The 22,700-nt window shown below is 34.5% G+C and overlaps 2 protein-coding genes across 2 annotated transcripts; one reads left to right on the top strand and one right to left on the bottom strand.

Annotated features, from left to right (window-relative positions):
• Window positions 1–399: 399 nt before the first annotated feature.
• Window positions 400–8,237, bottom strand: LOC102582533 (tubulin gamma-1 chain). Its single transcript, XM_006351403.2, has 11 exons — window positions 7,886–8,237; window positions 6,211–6,411; window positions 5,529–5,640; window positions 5,022–5,422; window positions 4,004–4,057; window positions 3,826–3,930; window positions 3,248–3,322; window positions 3,122–3,166; window positions 2,379–2,507; window positions 790–894; window positions 400–694 (listed from the first exon to the last, which is right to left on the bottom strand). Exons 1-11 carry the CDS (start codon window positions 8,012–8,014, stop codon window positions 626–628), a joined length of 1,425 nt encoding a protein of 474 aa, XP_006351465.1. The 5' UTR covers window positions 8,015–8,237; the 3' UTR covers window positions 400–625.
• A 2,866-nt stretch (window positions 8,238–11,103) lies between these two features.
• LOC102582206 (kelch domain-containing protein 4) lies at window positions 11,104–20,790 on the top strand. The gene is made up of 20 exons (XM_006351402.2): window positions 11,104–11,324; window positions 11,471–11,557; window positions 11,659–11,727; window positions 12,391–12,523; window positions 12,661–12,707; window positions 12,796–12,882; window positions 13,653–13,714; window positions 13,925–13,967; window positions 14,068–14,148; window positions 15,317–15,433; window positions 16,059–16,164; window positions 16,289–16,352; window positions 16,525–16,567; window positions 18,003–18,248; window positions 18,330–18,491; window positions 18,930–19,064; window positions 19,183–19,335; window positions 19,450–19,536; window positions 20,190–20,258; window positions 20,355–20,790. The coding sequence occupies exons 1-20, from the start codon at window positions 11,193–11,195 to the stop codon at window positions 20,460–20,462; spliced, it is 2,031 nt and encodes a 676-aa protein (XP_006351464.1). The 5' UTR covers window positions 11,104–11,192; the 3' UTR covers window positions 20,463–20,790.
• Window positions 20,791–22,700: the final 1,910 nt, after the last annotated feature.

Here is a 22,700-nt window from a genome sequence, read left to right as displayed (position 1 = left end):
ATTATTCATCATGAAGAAAGTTTTTTTGTGGTGGAAGAGGATTTTTGGTGGGAGAAGCTTTTTTCATCTTTGAAAGAAGATTTTCGAATAATAAGTGAGGATCTTATTCATATCAAAGAGGGGAAAAATGAATATTAGTAAGTCGTGTAAAGTGGCAACAAAGAAAGAAATCCCTATTCGATAAAGTAGAATTTTGGAAAAGAAAAAAAAATGCCAACAGCATATGATTTTATAGGAGTGATAATAAATACACAATACTCGATAACATTGAATGTTGGGAAAATAATCCCATTCAATACATCAAAAGTTTAGAAATAGAATTAAGTTTCACGTTAGGTAATTGCAATGATGGCAGGTTTCTCTCTTTTCCTTAATGTTTCGATTGTTATGCTAAAAAAATATATATATGAAACAGTACTTCATTGCTGGAGATTTCTCTAGAACAATTTCACATCTTACCATGAATTTGCTAATGTTAACAACACCAAATGACTCTTAACAAATAAGTTGAGTCCCAAATTGAATTCTCATGAAGACTAGTCAGGGTTAAATTATAGAGATAATTACAAGGAACAAAGTCTCTTTTTTTTTCATGCAGAGTTGAAACAGGGAATAGTTGGCTTGCTCATAAAGATAATTTTGGATCAATCGTTCCACTAGCGTTTCCTTCGCCTGTTAGAGCATGGTCGGGATCCTGCACAAATAGATTAGCCCATTTGTGATGCAGAACATGAAATAACAGGCAACACAGACTAGCTAGTATAGTAGTACTAGCACAGTAGCACTTACCTCCATTCCCCATTTGATGTAATCTGGGGACTCGCAAGCCTTGTACTCATCAACAAGACTTTCAATCACATCTCTAGATTCGTCAAACTCAGATAGATCATTGTCCTGCCCATTATGCGTAAAAATTAAAGAGGAAAAAGCTTAAAGCAAACATCACTATAAATGAACCAACAAAAGCTTTTACAGGAAAGTGCATGTAGATTAAAGCTAGGGTTCTTCGACTCCCGCATGGACAGATCATTCCTTGTTGAACAAGAAAAGCAAGAAGCTCAGCTGGGGGCTAAAACGCCCAAACGGGACATAGGACAAACATCCATATGTGATATTGACATACTGATGCAATCTTTTCTCCAAATTGTTGAGCCTTTATAGGGATAGCTAAGGATTTTAACTCCTCACAGAAGCATGGTTTTTAAAGTCCAACTTTAGACCTCATGCCCACAAGTCAAAATATCATAAAGGACACTGTTCTATTCTCAAGAAAACCTTATACTCACTCCCCTCTATCCCAATTTATGTGAACGTGTTTGACACACTTTTGAGTATTGTACTTCAGAAACCTTATACTCCCTCCATCCCAATTTATGTGAAGGTGTTTGACTGGAGACAGAGTTAAAGTAAAAAATGAAAACTTTAGGAACTTGCGGTTTAGAATAAGCCATAGAAGTTTTTGTGGCTATAAAACATTTCATTAATAGTAAAATGGGAAGTCTGAAGTTAAATTGTTACAAAATATAGAAAGATGTCATTCTTTCGGACCAACTGAAAAGAAAAAAGTGTCACATAAATTGGGGCGAAGGGAGTATTACTTTTCGAATTTAGCTACTTGTTTCTCCGTAACATATACAACTCTATATATTACTTGAGGAAAATTATCTAATGACAAAGTAAATCTAAGCCAATAAATAAAAACATGTCAATCCAGGTTTTTCAATGACTTTCTGTTAGTAGGCATCATCAAATACATTTCATATATCCAAGTGTTCTCTTTTGTTCTCTAAAGGCCGTACATTCTTACAATGACAAACAATATTATTTGATTATGTAATTGGTTAGATATAGAATATCAGCTGCACAAATTCATCAATTAATCTTACTTAAGATGTGGACGGCAGCTATAGACATAGATACTGTTGTATAGTGACAGAGCAATACAACAACATACCCAATGTAATCCCACAAGTGGGGTTTGGGGAGGGTGGTGTGTACACAGACCTTACCCCTTACTTTGTGAAGGCAAAGAGGATGTTTCCAGAAGACCGTCGGCTCAAGTAAAACAATTCAAAGCAGGTTTGGAAAGGAAATACAGTACTGAGGAAGAAAGCATGTCATAGTTTCCTATAGAAGTTGACAGATTTAACTTGAAAAAATTTCAGATTCAGGTTCAGTTTTGCAGAAACCACAGAGCACAACAAATGTCTATTCTGTTTTACTTATCAGTTTCTTAGCCATGCAAGCAGAAAAGCTAGATACAAAACCAAATCCAGGGGCGGAATGAGGACTGACTTACCAATAACTAAACTATACACTGTGCTGCCTCTTATTCTTAGTAGATTATATCAGAAAGACAGAGTTGAAACAGAACTTACGGCAAACGTTGGATGATTCCTATAATTGTCAAGGAAAGCTTGTCTCTTTCTCAATTTATCATACTGGGTCAAACATTTGCTGAATAAGTGGCGGATACCTGTATGGCTGGCCAGCATGAGACCACTAACCTGATACATTGGAAAACATACAGTAATATTACAGATCTTTAAGGAAACAAACAGCTTTACAAGGTCCAAACAACATTCAGGAAAGTGATTTACGACTGAACGTGAAGACCAGATAGTCAAACTAATCTGGCTTGCCTCAGCTGATTATCATGTCAGCAACTGAAATATATACTATATTTGCCCATTACAAGAAATGCGTTTTTCAAACATAAGTTACCAATATCTGTTATGTTTTCAACTTTAAGAAGTTATGCTATAGGTCTGTTATTAAAGCTCAAACTATAAACTATGTAGAACCTTCGGATTCAGCAACAGCACCTAATGGATCAAGCATCAGTTTAGAAACACAGAACAAACAACTACTTCATGTTGTCAAACTTACTTTACAAGTACAATTTTACTCCCTTGATTTGTTGGTAAGATGAACTTTTTTTTTTTTGACAAAGGTAACAAGTTGGTAAGCTGAATTAACGGACAACAAGCTTTGACTTTTACATTACTATACATCCTTAATCTCTAAGAAAGTCACTTAAGCAGTTCATAAGCTGTACAACTCAGATTAACAGCCTTCAGCACAAAAGATTGAACAAGTAGACAATAGAAGTATATCTTACCCTATGAGCAGTTTGGACATAAGGGGACTTTCTAGACAAAGCAACCTGCAAAGGAAGGTAATGCAAAGTCAAGAAGTAGGATAAGAAAAGCTAAATCTCAAAATTTATTATGGCCAAAAGACCTGCCTGAATGCTTGCAGGGCCCCACTCAATAAAATTAACAAGCTTTCTCTCCCTTATTCTCTGCAGGCTTTCATGGACCTGATTCACGAAACATCAAATGAGTAAGAAGTAGTGAGGCTTTGTGTATGCATATGTTGTCTTGATATACGCTCTGAGCTTACAAAGTTGGGAAACGGCTAACAGATGAGCAATATAATATAATTCTAGATCCCCAAGATTCATGACTACAAAGGAATCTTGATGTATAAAATGGAAAAACAATGTCCCTTTGGGTGGTTGGGTGATAAAGCTATGTCTTAGTTGCAACTGAAATAATCTTGAAACTTCTCAAGGGAAATAATGCAAGTTAAGGATTACATGATAACAACATAAAACCAAGTTTATTGTTGAAGTTCCAAAAACATGGCTCATGTGGTGTGCCTTTTCCAAACAGCCAGAATTAGAATCTGCTTAGAATCATTCCAGTTCGAAAGAAATTTCAATCAAATTTCAAAGTTCAAACAATCAGACCTTTCTATAGCACGAGTGAAGAAAGAAAAGGAGTTACACCGTAAAAGTTGTTAAACAATAATCATGAATACCTGAGTGGGATCAACTTCTCCTTGGATGATGTTTAAAATGGATATGTATTTAGCCTGACTGGCTTCCTTTGTTCGAGCATACGAGGAAACCATGATATTCTTGGTCTGCAAAGTGAAAGTCCATGAGTATATCTGCAAAAGCTTTCAATAGGAAAATATAGAGAGCAGGTTTACAGACCTGAAGGAGCCTTCTCATCACATCAAGTACAGTTGTTTTCCGAATCACATTAGCCTGCAAAAAGAAGATTATTAGCAATATGCTTCAGTTGTCACTACTGAATGCCCCACACACAAGCTGCATGATACAATTTTACTAGGAAACAGAAAAGCGAAAAGAATAGATGAATAGAGAATGAGCTAGTGGAATTAAGAAGAAATAACTACCTATTTGTGAGATGGCCAATTTATCATCTTCTCTTTTTCTTGATAGGTATAATAGTGGGAAAAAAGTGACTTCACAAAATCAGTTACACCAAGATAAATTGCTCTGCATTAATTAGAATTATATATTTTTAGATCTGTTTTTTTCATGGGAAACACGTGAATCAGGCAATGTTTTGTTTTCCCATCCCCCAATAAATCAAAAGCTTACTGCTTAAGTATCTTGATATCCACAAGCACACAATTTAGATGGTTCAAATTACAAGATGCCAAAGACAATGACAAGATATTGAAATCAGAAAAAACAATAAAACAAAGTGATATTAATCTTAATATCAGGTCCCACTATAGCAAATAAAAATAACTATAAAACAATCTCATGGAGCAAAATTGTCAGCTGAGAATTTGAGAAAAGAGAAGAATTACATATGTCAGCTAGTACTATATGGGAATGTTCAGAATTGGTTTAGGATACAGTGGACTATGAATAGTAAAGGATGCATTCATAGTTGTGCTTTCAAACAAAGAAAGAGAATACCAAAGGATAGGATACCGCCCTATGGGCTCTTATGTGGGTGGTGTGGAGAGAGAGGAATAGGATAGATTTTGAACGGGTCAATAATGATTTTGTACATGTGCAAAGCAACCTGATATCGCTAGTTTCTTTTTCGTGCACTTAAGTTGTTTAAATAATTGTGAGACAATTGAGCTACTATGAGAGAGCAGAAGTAAAAAGATAATAATCAGCAATCACCATTACAGTTACATTTAGAACATTACAAAAAAACACTGACAGATAAGAACAGATATCTTACTTGACGTTCCACAGTGAGTGGTGTATATCCAGTCATAAGAAAATGGCATCTTGGTGTAGGTATCAAAGAAGCAAGGAGTCCAACCAAGTCATTGTTCATGTATCCTGGGTAGCGTAGTGTAGTTGTACTTGCTGACATTACAGTAGACACTAAGGAATTTGTTTGAGTAAAGGTGGGAGTCGTAATATGCAGGCGTTCTACAGCAATTCTATTGAGTGCAGTATTATCAAGTACAACTACACAATCCGCATTCAATGTCAGGCGCTTGAGTGTCAATAGGGAATTGTAAGGTTGTACAACCACATCACTTGTCTCATTTTGGTTTGGAAAGACACTGTAGGTTTGGACAAGTTTTTTGCTGTAGCGATCATTCAGAGTTTCCAACAGATACGAGCCCATACCTGCACTAAAGACAGTGATCAGCAACATAATAAATATCCACACAAAATTCTCACCCAATCTACTGAAGTTATCACAATCTGAACCAACTAAATAAAAGGAGTCAACCTGAGCCAGTTCCACCAGCAATCGAATGGCATAGAACAAAACCCTCGAGACTATCACTTCCATCTGCTTCCCTGTCAATCATGTCCATTAGATCCTCCTCATATTGCTTACCCTGGTAGAAAAAATGGTTTTACCAAATTATTCAGAAACTACTAATTCAAGCTCTCGGGACAACAAAATGAAAGGTCCATGAAGCACTTCAAGATTGTTTTCTGAATAAAGACTCTACAAAGGTGCAAGTCGAGTGAACATCACAGAAAAAGCATACAGAATAGTATTGGAAGTGGATTGATGAAGAAGTTGATGACATCTACTGGTTTTCTCAACTCAGTCAAAGTATCTCGAATCAAAACTGTAACGGCGGTCAAAGAGTGGATATATTCTTTCAGAAGTCAGGATAAGTCACAGTTATTATGAGCTTGGCTCCTTCGTCCAAATTGACATCCAAGCCACTAAAATAACACTGAGAGTGAAAGTATTGCCTGTAACATTGGTGGAGCATCTTTGGGAATATAGAAATCTTAATAAATGGTAGTCCAGAAACTAGCTGAGGATATTTATGGCATTGGTTTGTTCCTACACATGATTGATCATTTTCTATTAATACCCCCATGTTTAGAAAAGTACTCAGCTTTACCAAAGTACCTAACTGATACAAAGATTTAAAAGAAAACAAATAGACCTGATGATATCCGCTTGCCCAATTATTTCCAGCACCTCCTCCATGGTCTGCAATGAATACATTCTCATGATTGTAGAGATTCCTATATTCACCATTTTGTATACCATTAATCACTCTGGGCTCTAGATCCATCAATAATGCTCGAGGTATGTAGTGTTGATCATCCGCTTGATAGAAAAATACATCTTTTCTATCACCTCCCTGCAGCATTAAATATTCATCACAATAAAGTAATGTAGGTTATTCATGTTGTATAAGAGAGTGGTCTTAAGATGAAAATACAAGCACTTAATCACACAAGCAAGTGAGTAAAAACAAATAAGAACTTGTTGCCTATGTGGATGAGGACCTGTACATCAACCATTCACAAGCATGTGGCTCAATGATAGTGTTGTATGTACATGTGTAAACATCCATCGCCACTAGGTAGCATAAATCAGATCAGAAAATGAAAGAATCGAATCTATAATTTGCAGACAATCAAGCTTCAAGCTCCCTAAAATTATTTTCTTAGAAACAGCACATCTATCAACTGATGATAAGTTCAACACAACAAATTCCAAGCAAAACCACATAACTTTTCAAAAGTAAAACATGTAGTGTTGTGGTGTAACCAACAAGCACCATAATTTGGATTAAAAAGACTCATCGTGATAACAGACAGATGTTTTACTTAAACAACGTGATGCTTCTTTGGTATGCAATTCGGAGGGATATTTAGCTTCCCATGTAGATTTCAAAGTCACTAAATTTAATTGTCATAGAATAACTTGACTAAACTGTCTCACTAACTACTACATGATCTAACCAATAATCCTTATCTGAGTTGTCACTTGTATCTATCACCACTTGCATTTTATGCTGAACACAAAAGAGACAAACCTAAGTATCTCTGCATTTAAAATAGTACTTTAATGTTAGCCCTTTTTCTCTTAGATTCGCATTTCATTTTCCACCACAGCGAGAAAAAAAAAAAAACATTTTCCTTACGGAGTAAATGAACGACAGAAAACTATCTCAATTTAAACCAATAAATCAATTGTAAAACAAAGTTGTCATAAAAAGCTTTAATTTCAAAATAAACAAAAAAATAAAAAAGAGACGCTGAACCTACAAAACCCCTACTTAAATGCTACCTATGTTTTTTCCTTCCAAAATGTGACGAAAAAAGGTACGATTCAGACAAGCATATACCTAAACAGGTAAAATCATAAGAACGACGGGAACTTGAACAGCAGAACACTATTAGGGCGCGTTTGGTTCCAGGAAAATGTTTTGAAATTATGTGTTTGGTTAGTTGGATTATAGAAAATGTTTTGTTCAAGGGAATTACTTCTCACGAAACAGTGAAAATGGCTTTGCTCACTAACCTATGTGCAAAAATCATTTTCTTTTGCAAACAAAACTCTTGTTTCATATCACTTCATTCAACCAACAGTTCTACACAATTGTCAACATTTAATTTTTAAAAATTTCGCCAAGAGCACTATCCTATTCATATATTTCTCCTCCTACAATTATGTTTGTACAGATTTGTATACCCAACCAAATACTGAAAAAAAGACAATCTAAGGTAAAGCACAACACGCAAGTCAAAACCTAATATTTGGTATAGACGCTGTATACTACTTGCATACACGCACACTGAACATAACAAAGCGAATAAGTTATATACCTGAGTAGCAAAATCTTCAAGGATACCTTCTTTACTGATACCGTGCTCGAGACATAGCTGTTTCCAGAACTCCATTCCAATCTGGTTCCCGCATTGTCCCACTTGCAATGTGATAATTTCTCTCGGCATTTTCCTTCTACTTTTTTACTCGTTGGTTCCTTCAGGCTTAGCTGTATCAGGAGTTATGGATCTGCGAGAGGGAGAGAAAGAGCAATCGGAATTAGCTTCTACTTTGGCTTTTTGGTCGCTTTTTGTGGGGCGTAGCCAGTACGGGGGTTTCGAAAAAGAAAAGAGGGAAAAAAAGTGAGGCTTACGAAATTATGTCATTCTCTTGAGTGTGTTACAATGGTGGGGCTAATCTGCCGGGTTAATTATGAAACTTTAGTCATTTAGGACTCTTATTAAAGAATCATTTGGTGCGATACACAAGGTATAATAATTTGAAGATAAAATGTAAAATTATTTTATTCTATATTTGGTTTGAGGTATTAGATAGTTATAAGATTATTTATCCATCATTTATACATAATGATAGGGACAAGTCATCTCACATATACTTATCTTATGAGTTATGATAGTTAATCCCAAAATAACATATTCCCGTTTGTTTCAAATTTGCCCTCCTTGTTACCCTGCATGGGCGGAGCCAAGTGGATTGAAGAGGTTTCATCCGGATCCTTTTATATTTTATGTTTGACATGTGTTGTATTTTTATGTATTGTGTTTTAAAATTTTAGTCGTGACTTATATTAGGAAACATATTTAAGAGATCCAACATTAGTATTTTTCATTGGGTATAACTTTTACTCTAATCCATCGTGCAAATATAATTATTTGATTGTATTATCTTATTGAACACAACTTAATAGCCAAATTTGAAATAAAAAAATTGAATCAAATCAAAGTATTTTAGTTTGGATTGAGTTGGACTTTTTTTAAAATAGCGAAAAACAAATGGAACACATCGACAATAATTGTGTAAATCATTGTATTTCATGAGATTCATCACCAACATCATATCATGTTTTTTTGTCTCTTCGAGATTTCAGGTCATTTTTAATTCATTACAAAATATCTTCTTCTTAATTGAATTTGATGATCACGCGTCTTTCATCGACTCTCACTCTTCTTATCCATGAAATTACTCATCCAACCACAACATTTCATGTATTCTAGCAAGAAGTCTATGATTGTCATCAACCAATGGTCATTAATATCGTATTTTTCTATTTTTATTCATTTATCGAACAACTAACTATGTCTTTCACAAAATCTATTTGCACCATCAAATAGGGGTGTCAAAAGAATATTTCAAACCGATCGAATCTAACCAAATCGAACCGATTTATGTTATTTTTTCAATAATACCGTAGACTTTTGTTTAAGTGTATAACTGTTCCAAACAATTGAGAAGAACTTTTTAATTTATGAAAAAAATTTGAAAAATTTCCAAACCGAACCAAATAATCTTACATGTATGTAAATATATTTTACATATTAATAGTAGGTTAAATTTAATATATAAATATATTTTATAACATTTTAAAATATAAATATAACTTAGGTCCTATGTCTCTGGTGACAAGACGACTTTTAGTCTTTGCTCTTTAATTAGCATTTACTTAATTAGATTTAAGATTAAAAGATATCGTAATAGATATTCTATCAAACAATACAACAAAACCTATGCAGACACTCCTATTAAATGTTTAAGATCAAACAATACGGCAACGAGGTTTTACATTCTCGTCATCTTGGTGACAAATTAAAGTGTCACATATTTGCGAATGAAATATTTTAATAGCAATATATTTTGAAATGATATTTTAAAAGTAAAAAACCCGAAAAATAACTGAACCGTACCGATACTAAAGAGAAACCGATATGATTGGGTGATTTTAAAAAATCTGATTTTGGTTATATGTTATAAAATACCCAAAAAATTGAGATGGTTTAATTTTTTAAAAATAACCAACCGAACCGTACCATTGACACTCTGCCTCAAATAAATTGCAAAGTTGTATACTACGGTCCTCAATTTGCGGAGAAAATGCAGGAAAGAGGAATCAAAAGGTTATAGAGAATTGTATTGAGGAAAGGCTAAAAATAGTCCCTCATCTTTGGGTTAAGGCTCAAAGTCATCCTTGAGTTTTCACATGGAGCACTAATAGTCCCTCATGTTTGCAATATTGGTGCACTTTTGGTCCTCCTAAAAAAAATTGCCTATTTTTTAACATTAATTTTGTTCACAATTTTATGTGAGGAATGTCCAATCGTCTTTTTATATATTTAGTAGAAATAATAACTATATGTGAGAGAAGGTGATAAGAAGAACATATTGTTCTGTTCAGTAGAAATATTACTGCAGCTAAACTAAGAATATCTTAACATATGACGTTGGAAGAAAAAAAAATTGTACTATTGCACGTGAAATTATCGTGATGAACCTCTCGACTTTACCTGCAATACAATTTCTACTTAACAAAACAAGATGTTTTTCTTCTCACATTCTCTCATATGGAGTTATTATTTCTACTAAATATATAAAATGATGATTGAACATATCATACATAAGTTATGGATAAAATTAATGTTAAAAAATAGGCAAAATTTTGGAGGAGGACCAAAAGTGCACCAATATTGCAAACATGAGGGACTATTAGTGCTCCATGTGAAAACTCAAAGATGACTTTGAGCCTTAACCCAAAGATGAGGGACTATTTTGAGTCTTTCCTCGAATTGTATTCATAATCTTAATTAACTAAATCACTTATTTATATTTATTTTATGATTACAATTACTTTTCATACTTTAGAAAAAAATGTTGCTAGAACTTCCATCATAAGGTTTTACCATATTACATTGTTCATCCTACAATTCCACCTTATTTCATTCATTTCTACTTATTCTCACTATCATTTGGTTGCCACATTAAAAAAAATATTGTTACATAACTAATGCCATATTTAATTGATAGTTTGATACTATTAAATATACTCATATTAAGTTATGTAATATATATATGCATCATTTTGTTTTAAAAGATAAAATATAAAAATATTAGTTACGTCATACTAACAAAGCAACAATTTAACTATTTAAAGGATGAAATAAAGTAGTACTAATTCATTTTTAACCATTTTATCACAAATAAACAACCCATTTATTATTAGTTTCATAAATAACCTTTATTTTTTTCTTCTAAAAACCGGGCAGACTATATAAATAAAACGCTCAATAATTTCGACAAAGGTTGCGAAGAGCTAGCCGCCGGAGTAGAGAGCAGCAGCGGGAGAGAAGTGAAAAAATGGGAAAGAAAACCAAGAAACCAGGGAAAGGTAAAGAGAAAACCGAGAAGAAAACAGCTAAAGCAGAAGAAAAAAGAGCCCGTAGAGAATCAAAGAAACTCTCCCCTGAAGACGACATCGATGCTATACTGGTATGGTATCCAACTGTGTTGAGCATAGGCGGAGTCATAATTTTTAGTTTATGAGTTTTGAATCGCAATTTGTTTGAACATATTAAATGAATTAAATATATAGTTTAACTTGCACTGTGTATTTGAAAATTGTATTACATTAACAGCTGAGCATACAAAAAGAGGAAGCTAAGAAGAAGGAAATTCACATTGAAGAGAATGTCCCTGCACCTTCTCCTCGATCCAATTGTTCGGTAAAAGAAAAGATTGAAACTTTGATATTATTTATGCTGAATTTAGTGTAGTAGTGATATTTTATGTAACTCTACTTCGTAATGGTGAATGGTGTTTGCAGTTGAACATTAATCCATTGAAGGAGACGGAATTAGTTCTCTATGGTGGTGAATTTTACAATGGCAGCAAGGTAAGGTGTTGGTAATTTTGTGTCCAGTTCTTCTATATATTTTTTATAAAATAAAACACAAGAATACAGATGTGGAAATTAGTAATATGAGAGTTATTCTATGATATGTAGTTATATAATTTCATAAGTTTTCATTGGGAGTTTCCTTTGGAATACATATTCCAGTTTTTCTCTTCATGGGTTTTTGTCTACTTCATGCCGTAAGCTCAAGGAACTTTTTACTCTCTGTCTAGCTTTGCAGTGATCAATAATCTTGATTATGAACCACTTATTCATAATAATGTGGTGCTCTAAAAGTCTAAATGATACTCTGTATGTGTCCCTTTTTTTGCCCGTTTGCATCTCAAGGGTCGGTTTAGCTGATTTTTGCAGCTGTAATGGAGTATAGAATTCATTAAGGAAAAAAAAGTTAAGTCCTTTACAAAATTATATGAGAAGTACTGTATACTGCAGGTTGTTCATATTAAAGTGATAAAAGAAACAATCCTTTCGATTATTATTTTGTTTGACTCTCGTGAAGCCAAAAGGGACAACTAGGTCAGGGAGAAGGGAGTAATTTATTAATGGTTAGCTTTAAGTTCCTCTTTTTCCACGACTGTTTTGATGGACCAGTGCTGTGTTATGCTTTTGAACTGATGAGTTTATGGAATTGGCTAAATGCAGACATTTGTATATGGCGATCTCTACCGGTATGACGTGGAAAAGCAAGAGTGGAAGTTGATTTCAAGCCCCAACAGTCCACCTCCTCGCAGTGCACACCAAGCAGTTGCTTGGAAAAATTATCTTTATATTTTTGGTAAACAATCCAAAGTCTGTATTATGAGTATGCTTTTTAGCATACACAACTTTGTGCATCTTAATATATGCATTTGAGTTCATATCATATTCCTCTTCCTCGGTGGTTATTGTGATAAGTTGTTGTTATGTAATTAGGTGGTGAATTTACATCCCCTAATCAGGAGCGATTCCACCATTACAAGGTATTATTTATCCCTGGAATGTCACGCTTCTGTCTTTGATCCCAATATTTATAATGTATTGTATATCCTTTTGTAATTTGTATTGCAGGACTTTTGGGTGTTGGACTTGAAAACAAACCAATGGGAGCAGCTAAATTATAAAGGGTGTCCTAGTCCACGTTCAGGTCATCGCATGGTATGTTCATCTTTCGTTGAAGTAACTGAATTCTTGATAAACAGTTGTTTTGGCTCCCATACGGTGTTTGCCATCCGCTTTGGGGCCCGGCTTCTCCAGATTTTTTCCGGGAAGTCCCACTTTGGGGGGTATAACACTCCCAATGAAAGGCGACTCCATTCCCAAGTCCCAAACCTGGGACCTCTAGTTTAGGATGAAGGAGTACTAACATTGGACCACAACCTTCGGTGGTGATAAACATCTCTTTCTTGCTTACAATGTCATATTTTTCATATAGTGTGAAAAGAAAATATGAGGATGTGTTTTATCACAATAAGAGGATGTCACAGTTTGTTTATTCTGTTTGAACTTATGAAATATTCTACTCAAGGGAGTTGATGCACAAACGAACAGTTTACCCAATTTACTTTGTGCACTTCAACCTGTCACGATGAAGGTGTTACACAAGCAAACAGCATAAAACAATTGTAAAACGGGGGGGCACAACATCGGAAACAATGAATTGGGACGGACCTGACTTTGATACCAGGATAAAAATGGACCTTGGCCCTAACTCAACCCCAAAAGCTAGCTCATGAGGAGAGGATTGCCCAATATCATATAGAGAGACTAAATATCCCTTGTCCCACCGATATGGGACTCCAACACATGTATTAGTGACTCATGATTTTGTTTGAAGATCCATTGGATGCAATACTTGATTTTGGTTTCTTTTGGAACCTTTTTTGGCCTTGCAAAGGTGCTGATGATTCATTCTTGGCTTATTGCAGATTTTGTACAAGCACAAGATTATAGTTTTTGGAGGCTTCTATGACACTCTTAGGGAAGTCAGGTGGTTATTTTTGCCTTTGTTAAAGAGTTGCAAGTTACTGAAATTAATATGAGAAACTATCAATGCAATGATCGATAAACAAATATTCTCTTTTGATTATAATAGATATTCTAATAAATGCATCTCAATGAGGCTCTAACCTAGTTGTCTGGACATAAAATGATCTTTTGGTTTAATTTCTAAAATTTGCAAAACCTCTACTTATTGCAGGTATTACAATGATCTGCATGTGTTTGATCTTGATCAGTATAAGGTGAGTACATGATATAATGGACCTGACGTTTCTGCATTTTTTTCTGGTTTATTTGTTTAACAAGTTCTAATTGCTGTTCACTTTGATATTCGCGCTGCAGTGGCAAGAAATAAAACCTACACCTGGATGCATGTGGCCAAGCGCTCGAAGTGGTTTCCAGTTTTTTGTCTATCAAGATGAGGTGAATGACCAGCTGGAGTAATTCTTGCTCCACTACAAATTGCCCTACCTATCATCTTTGTTTGACTAATTGAGGTGTCTGGGATGAATGAATAACATGCTGCCACTATGATTACTAGCTAGTGGGGTTTAGTACTGTTCAAATTCTGCTGCAACCTGTTGAGCTCCTACCTCCAGGCTTCCACCTCTCCCCCATCCCCTACTATAAGACTTAGATATTGGCTCTGAACAAGTACTGCTTACTGATATTCAAGGTTGTAGGTACTATAGAACATACCATTAGGTTCGTTGGCTATCTGTAACTCAAATTTAAGTCCTCAAATTTCTTGTTGTTTGTACTATTTTCTTCTGTGTTAGTGGTTAACCGGTACTTCTATACAGCCCAAACTGTAGAAAATAAAAAAAAAGGAAGCCTAAGGATATTTTTGGTCTACTTGTCATAACTCATCGGAATTGAATCAGATAAGATCCTCAAGAGTGAGTAATTGATATGTTGAAATATTATTCTTTGACCTTTCTATATGTTATTTGAAGAAGAAGTAAGGAAAAAAGGAAGGTTGGCAGACTTACTTGTTTTTGCATGTGGCACAAAAAGCTACAAAATAAATAAAAAGAAGGTGCTCTATTATTTCCAACATTTGGTTTATTTGATCAAAATATCTGTGTACATCTCAAGTCATTTAAGAGATTTTTTATCTCTTCTATTCCTTTTTGGTTCCTTCTATTAGACAAGGAGAGCGCTTCAGGTGGGAAATGAAATCACAATTTCTATTCTTTTAGTTTGCCATCCTCCCTGTTCAGCAGATTAGTTCCTTTCTTTCTTTTCTTTCTTTCTTTCTTTCCCTATATCACTGAGGTGGAGCTGTTTACACCCCTGGCCCAGAATAGGTAATTAAATAAACCTGGTAAATCTCATGTATCTTTGAACTTCTTCTTAGGAATTACCATTGACTTCTCTATTTTTCTTTAATTCATTAATTGGTTACATGTTCATTCAGTTTTAAGATTATGTTCTTTTAGTTGCATGACTTATCTTTTGCATTACATGATCTGTTTTCCTTAGCTTTGTATAGAAAGCTTTTCAGTACTAAAGTTAGTCTCTCATATTATATACTTCTTTGGTGGTTATCACATAAATGGTTCCTAAGTCCATCTTTTACAAATTTCAGATATATCTATATGGTGGTTATTCCAAAGAAGTTTCATCTGATAAAAGTGGCTCAGAGAAGGGAATTGTTCACTCAGACATGTGGTCCCTTGATCCTAAGACGTGGGAATGGAACAAGGTTTATATCTTACTGTTTTCTCCTCCTCTCCCTTGTATTCACCATCTCTGATGGTGGAAAAAAAGAAGTCATGTACTTCCACCTCTCTCCCCCTTCAAATTTGTTACTGTAGCTCTCTATGTAGTAGATGGGATTGAACCATTTGACTGCATAATTATATTTGACAATAATAAACGTAAATATGCTAAAGATGCCCTCACCTCTCTAGACTAGTATATGCAAAACTAAATATTAAGAACACACTTCAGTTCCAATCATTGGCAGAAAATGGAATTAAAGCACATAAGATTATTACAGTATCGAGCTTAGATTGACATGTATTGCATCAAAATCTACTTCCCCTAGCCAAATGACAGCAATGGTTGTAGCGCACACGAAGAACACTATGAAATGGCCGTTGCATTCATGTCTCCATCAAAATATTGATGGGAGTGGGATAATGCCTTGCTTCTTTTACTAACTAGAGCATCAGCTGAAAGATTCTCTGAAAATCTGAGTTTAGTTTATGTTTGTTACTGTTGCTTTATTTATTTTACTGATGAGTTGAAAGAGTTCTATTATTGTAAGTAATTTTTCCATCTTCAGAACTTGGCTTTTTATTAAATTTCTCTTGCTGCATGTTAAGGTTAAAAAAAGTGGCATGCCTCCCGGTGCTCGTGCTGGCTTCTCTATGTGCATTCATAAAAAGCGGGCTATACTATTTGGAGGTGTCGTGGATATGGAAATGGAAGGTTGATTATCTTTGCATCTTGCAGCCTTGACTGCTTCTTTTTTACATTCATTTGCTCTTTTAAAATAATGCAATATAGATGTCAAAGAAATGCAAACAAACTTCTGACTCTATGTTCTATCCAGGTGATGTTATGATGAGCTTGTTTCTGAATGAACTTTATGGCTTCCAATTAGACACTCATCGCTGGTAAATGCCTATTCCACTACTTTGTATTTTTTTTTTGAAAAAATGCTTTACTTACATAGGTTGCACATGTGACATGCCTATATTTCACATTCTTTCTGCATCATCTTTCCACCTTGGACAGTAAAGTGCAATGCTATTTTCTTCTGGAGGCTAATATTTATTCTGCAAACAGGTATCCATTGGAGCTGCGGAAGGAGAAATCTACAAAACCTAAGGTACTAGCATTATTAGCTTTCTGCTGCCTGCTTAATCTACTGTTCAGGCCTCAGGGTCACCATACTCCTCATGCGCTGCCTATTAAAGCATTGTTATACATGTGCTGAGCAACCTTTTCGTCCATTACAATATAAAATTAATGTTCACCTCCCACAAATTTCATTTCCTTTTGTTCTTTGGGTCCAATGGTTTTGTGATCACCATAGAAATTAGGGAGGACAGTCGGAAGTGCTAATAGAAATTGCAATTCAAACAACTTTTGGACAGAGCCTAGATTAGAAACTTCTGCATTCTTAAATGAAGATTTCTGAGCCAAAAAGAAGCCCAAAGTCCAAAGGTATATGCATGGCAGATGATGAATAATCAGCCTGTTCTTGTATGGGACATAAGTTTGCCTTGGCCTGTTGTATGTGAACATTTTTTTAGTAACCAGATACTTAATCACAATTTTATTGATGGATAATTGAGGGGCATGCGTTGGCATCTTAGTGCTTGCACTGAAATCATGGAAGTGTCCAGCAGTGCTGCACCTAGCTTTAGGGTTTAAGTGAAGTTTGAATGAGTCTCTAAAAAGCACTAGATCATATCATATTGCATGAGTAATTTTTGAAAAATCATATTGCATAATTCCTCATCTTATTTTATGTCCAACCTAGATTTGAACCTAGTAAAGAAAGCAGGCCATATGATACTTGGGTAAGTTGGGCTTTGGGACAGGCCAACTTGCTCTAGTTCTACGAGGTCCATCTTTGCTGCTGTTGCTCAACCTGCAAATCTCTTGAGTAATATCTTCCCATGTCGAATGTGCTCTACCTGCTCAGAGACGGCCTTTGTGAGAACTGGGGTGTAGCTTATCTGGGCTAGCTTGCAAGCCACTTGTGCCTGATTCTTCACTTTCAAGTTTGACTGAGCTAACTAGCAATTGGCTCGAGCCTGAACTTTTAGATGCCTGACATGTTAGGCTTGCTAGCCAAACCAAACCTGCCAAAAATTTCCCTAATTCAAACTTAAGTACTACTAAATCCCTAAGCATAGCCACCTCTCTACTGTCACCTTTTTATTCTCTCTCATTAGCCAAAGGTGTAAACTCATGCCTTTTTTCTTGAGGTGCGTCTCTGGTTGCCTCTGCCATTCAAAGTGTTCATCCTTTTTCATCTCTGTCATTGTCATTGAAATCTCTTCCTTTTACAACTCATATGCAGCAGCTAAGCTTGAGCTCCTGAATTTGAGGTTCAGTTGAGCAAGCAGGCCTCGAGCTGCCATCTAACAATGCAAAATGAAAATTCTCCCCTTTAGAGGCATTCTCATCTTTTGCCTTTCTGAACAAACTGTGTTTCTCTTTTCTCTTTGTGTATTTTAAAGCATATATGTTATTCTATCTCTAGAAATGGAATTTGATTGATAAAAAGAGTGTTTTGTTGGATCTGCTTGCAGCAAAAACAAGTTTTAGATGAGCAAGCTGACAGCATGGATCTTGATAGTAAGACAAGTCCAATGGAAGTTGATGCAGGCGATGAAGACGAGGACCTCGATTCCGAAGAAGATACCAGCACAAAAAGCAATATAAAAAAAATGTCTTTGAACATGAAAAGGAATGTGACTATTGATGATGGCAATGAAGCTTCTAGATCTGAGGCTAGCTCTAAATCTTCAGCCGTGCAACATTCAGCTTCAGCAGATGTCAGTTCTACTGAATAACATGATATCTCAATCGTGTATTTTCATTTGCTTGTCGCCCTATGATGTTTGTTCATCTTTCAGGTAGTAAAGCCCTGTGGGCGTATCAATTCTTGCATGGCTGTGGCAAAAGATACCTTATATATTTATGGTGGGATGATGGAAATTAGAGATCAAGAACTTACTCTTGATGACTTATATGTTCTTAATCTCAGTAAACTTGATGAATGGAAATGCATTATCCCGGTTAGTTAGTATTTTTCTGTTGTTATTTACTGTCTTTCTGTTTAACTTATCTAATTCATGAGTCTATCTTGCCTCCATCTCCCTGCTCCTAGTTTTCACTGCCAAAACCAATGAACTATTTGGTTGATGCCAAAAGCCCTTGTGCAGCTAATTCTATTGCCGACCATTTGATGTGATCTTTTCCAAATTGTTTTAATTGAAAGCTATGTTTGTCGTACTCTCCAAAAATGTTGCTACACCCGTGTCGGATTCTCCGAAATACACTGCTTTTGGAGAACCCGACACACACCCATCGACATTTTTGAAGAGTCCGAGCAACATAGATTGGAAGTAAAATTATCACTTGAACTTGTAAAAGATAGTGAAAATGCTATCATATTGCAGACTTGTGTTTGCTTTTTCCATGTACCATGGACTTATCTTTAGATTTTCCATCAGGCATCTGAGTCTGAGTGGGTTGAAGCATCAGATAATGAAGATGATGAGGATGAAGATGAAGATGACAGTGAAAATGAAGAATGTGAGAGTGGTGATGATAGTGACGAGGAGACTGATGAAGAAGATGATGCTGAGGTATTTTTCTTAATTAAATGCATTAAGCAGGCAGGCTAGATTTTCATCAAATATCCTATGTCATTTTCCCAAATAATTGGTTGGAAATATAATGTGTTGTAATATCATCTATTTAAAGGCTAGGAATGGTGCATCAACATCACTTGAAACTGGAGATGCTGTTGCCATAATCAGAGGTGAAGGGAAAACACTGAGAAGGAAGGAGAAACGAGCCAGAATTGAGCAAATCAGAGCCAGTCTTGGTCTCTCTGATGCTCAAAGAACACCAGTGGTACTCTATTCATCTAAATCTGATTCTGGTTGAGCTAGTTATTGATTTGTACACTACATTTAGCTTTGATATTTTTCTGCACTCCAAAGTTATTGCCCCTTTTTATTTGTGAAGCCGGGGGAGTCTCTGAAGGATTTCTACAAAAGAACAAATATGTACTGGCAAATGGCAGCATATGAGCACACACAGCATACGGGAAAGGTCAGTTTTACTTATCTTAATTATTTGGGTAAAATGCTGAACACATTTGATCCTTTTTCCTCGTAATAGAACTACTCTCGAAGGTGTTCGAATGGAAAAGGAGTAGTTGTCCAAATTAATTTACAGGAAAAAATACTTTATATGAGATGGCTACTTTCATTTTAAATTGCATAGAGCTTCATTTGAAATATATTAAAGCGGGAGCAAATTCAAATTCAACAGTCAAGTTACCTATGTATCATCTCTGAAATGGAGAAGGATCAGATAGGTGGCATTGCTTTACTTTTATATATGATCGAGTGGAATGACACAGGTAGATAACCCTTTATGAGTTGGGTTGCTGTAGATTGTGATAGTGAAATGGTGATTACGTGGAAAGAGATAGACAGATGTTGATAACTGAATAAGAATTTAGAGAGCATAGGAGATCAACTGGAGGAGATTATACATGAAAGGGACCAAATATGCTGCCAAGAATGAAAAGGCAATATGGTGGCTCACCTTGAGAATATGTTGAATTGACAGGCTTTACAGATTACTTATGTTCTCTTCATGTTTATGTTCATATCCATGTAATTTCTTATGCAATCACCTTTGTGTAAATTGATTTATATATCTATGTGAGCTCTAGTGTTGTTGTCTTGTCACTGTAGGAGCTGCGTAAGGATGGTTTTGATCTTGCTGAATGTCGGTTCAAGGAACTCAAACCTATCCTTGATGAGGTACGCTTGAAAATTAAACATATATTCTGTTATATGCTGATATATACCATAATTGATCAATGTTTGACATGACCTCCTATGGGGGACAAACTGCAGTTGGCCATTCTAGAGGCAGAGCAGAAGGCGGAAGAGGCAGAGGGACCTGAAAAGAGTAGTGCAAAGACGAGAGGAAACAAGAAAACCAAAAATGTAGCATCCAAGTAATCAGGACCTTAAGTTTGCCTCATCTCCTAATCCAGGTAAACGCATTGAAATGGCAATGTCCGAAACAGGGTTGCAGAAAATGCTTTCTTGTTCTGTTTGCCAAAAGATGTGAGAGCCAATATGTATTAAGTCAAGTAGCGGATTTTCCAGTGAGAATTTAAACTATAGACCAACTTCGGCTTGTCTAGTGATTGTTATATATATTTTCGCCTTTGGCAGTTTTGATATGGCTAGCAAGTTGCTTGCATACGAATATGATAAGATGTTTTGTAGTCTTAGTAAGGATAGATATTCAACAAAGCTTTTTGGAGTGCCTGTTTCACAAAAACATGAATACAATGTACGAGTTCGTTTGTTGCATGAATGAAAAAACAATAGTGAGAAAAAATTGACGAAGAACGTATATGTTTTTCTGAATTACGGAGAATATCGGGTATATAAGTAGTGATTTTAAATCTAGAGGTTAATGGTCAATTTTCGTTGGTCGTATAGCGCAGAGAAAATGTCATATCTATTGAAATCAATGCGGACTTGGCTAAAAACAACACAAAACAAAATTAAAATATATTAGTAGTATCCATATAAGATGAAACCAATTAATTTTGGGCCGATTTTTTAGGTATACAACTTAACAATTGTATTTACACCAACATAGCAATACTTTTTTTTCAATTATATAGCAATTTTTTTTTTTCAAAAGTAGAATTTAAATTTAAAAAAAAAAATTCCAAACCAGCCACACTTATCCTGATTCCCATAAATTTCTCCAATAATTTTACCTTCCCTAATTTATTCAAATATGTTTAAAAAAAATCGGAACAAAAAAATAAATAATAAAAAGAAAAAGAAAAATCGGAAATTAAAGCATGACAGCCCACAATTTATTTTTAATTCCTTAATTTTCTCCCCCTCTTTTATTTACCTTCCATAAATATCTCTAATATAATTATTGCTTCTCTCTGATATTTCTAATCAAAATCAAACTCTATACCTTCACTATTCTGAAAGTGTGTTCAATGGAAAATATGAATATTTTTTCAATTTTAATTCAGCACGACGGGAGATGGAATGAAACAGGTATTCACCATAATAATTGCTTCGATTATGGTTGTTTTAAAGTATATTTATTGGTTTTATTGATTTTTTTTTATAAATATATATATATTGTTATAGCTTTATTGATTGGCATTTTTTGGATGGAATCTGTAAAACATAAACTATGTTGTTCTCAATTGCTTTGCACCATACGTAGGTACTCGCCTATAGTTAAATTATTGGTTAATTAGTGGTTTATGTATTGGTGTAGTCCATATATTTTGAATGCATATGTTTTCTAGTTAGTGGTGTATATACACCAAAATATTATGGTGTATTTTTGTTGAATTTTTATGTTATTTATCGGGTTATTCTGCTAAGCACTATTATTTATTTTGTATCTACCGAAAATAAAACTACCAACAAATATAAAATAAGCTTTTATAAAGTTTTGTTATATGACAGTGGTTAGTTAGTTTATTGGTATTGTTTGGTTAGTTTGTAGTTCAAATGATGATATATATATCAATTTGAAGTGTACACAAATTTTTAATCCTAACATACACCATAATAATTGTAAATACCAAAATTTATACAAATTCTGCATAGCATTTAAACTAGTAAATTAATTTTAGCATTCTTTATCATAAATTATACCACTATAATACACAAATATAAGTTTGGATTGTTTTGAAGTATTTTATTGGTTTTACTGATTAAACTTTTTTATAAACATATATTGCTATAGCTTTATTGATTGGTGTTTTTTGGATGGGATCTGAAATATGGGTGTAACAAGTATGTATTAGTTTTTTAATTATTATTTTTTTAGTTTGATTGCTAAATATATAGTTCATTTTTTTTATTGTTTTAAGTTTTTTTTTGTTGTTTTTCTTGCTTGATTTTTTGTGTAAATAGATATGTTAACTATGAAAAATATTGCTTGAATGAATGCTTCGTATGTTATTTGACACACAAATTTTAATTAATTTGATTATATAAAATGATTGAAAAATTCTGGGTTAAATTATGGTGTATATCTTGGTCTAGTTTATGTATTTCGTATTATAGTGCACTATACACCAAAACTTAATCATAATGTACAATATTGTTCAAGATAGGAATGTTAAACTATCATGTGCACATTTTTTTAAAATTAAGTTGAAAATGGTAATTTTTCTTGGTTAGTTTGTGGTGTATATA

Source organism: Solanum tuberosum, unplaced genomic scaffold (genome assembly GCF_000226075.1).
Source record: "Solanum tuberosum cultivar DM 1-3 516 R44 unplaced genomic scaffold, SolTub_3.0 scf00127, whole genome shotgun sequence".
Lineage (NCBI taxonomy): Eukaryota > Viridiplantae > Streptophyta > Magnoliopsida > Solanales > Solanaceae > Solanum > Solanum tuberosum.
The sequence above is the reverse complement of the archived record's forward strand: the minus strand, read 5'-3'. Positions and strand labels throughout refer to the sequence as shown.

Bases quoted from the DNA above. Each gene is read 5' to 3' on its own strand.
- LOC102582533 (XM_006351403.2), bottom strand. From the start codon at position 8,014: ATGCCGAGAGAAATTATCACATTGCAAGTGGGACAATGCGGGAACCAG. The intron at 5,641-6,210 runs GTCTATTTGTTT...TTTTTCTACCAG, and splicing joins GGGCAAGCGGATATCATCAG to GGTAAGCAATATGAGGAGGA. The intron at 5,423-5,528 runs GTTGACTCCTTT...TCTTTAGTGCAG, and splicing joins TGCTGGTGGAACTGGCTCAG to GTATGGGCTCGTATCTGTTG.
- LOC102582206 (XM_006351402.2), top strand. From the start codon at position 11,193: ATGGGAAAGAAAACCAAGAAACCAGGGAAAGGTAAAGAGAAAACCGAG. The intron at 12,524-12,660 runs GTAAACAATCCA...TTATGTAATTAG, and splicing joins AAATTATCTTTATATTTTTG to GTGGTGAATTTACATCCCCT. The intron at 14,149-15,316 runs GTGAATGACCAG...TACAAATTTCAG, and splicing joins TTTTTGTCTATCAAGATGAG to ATATATCTATATGGTGGTTA.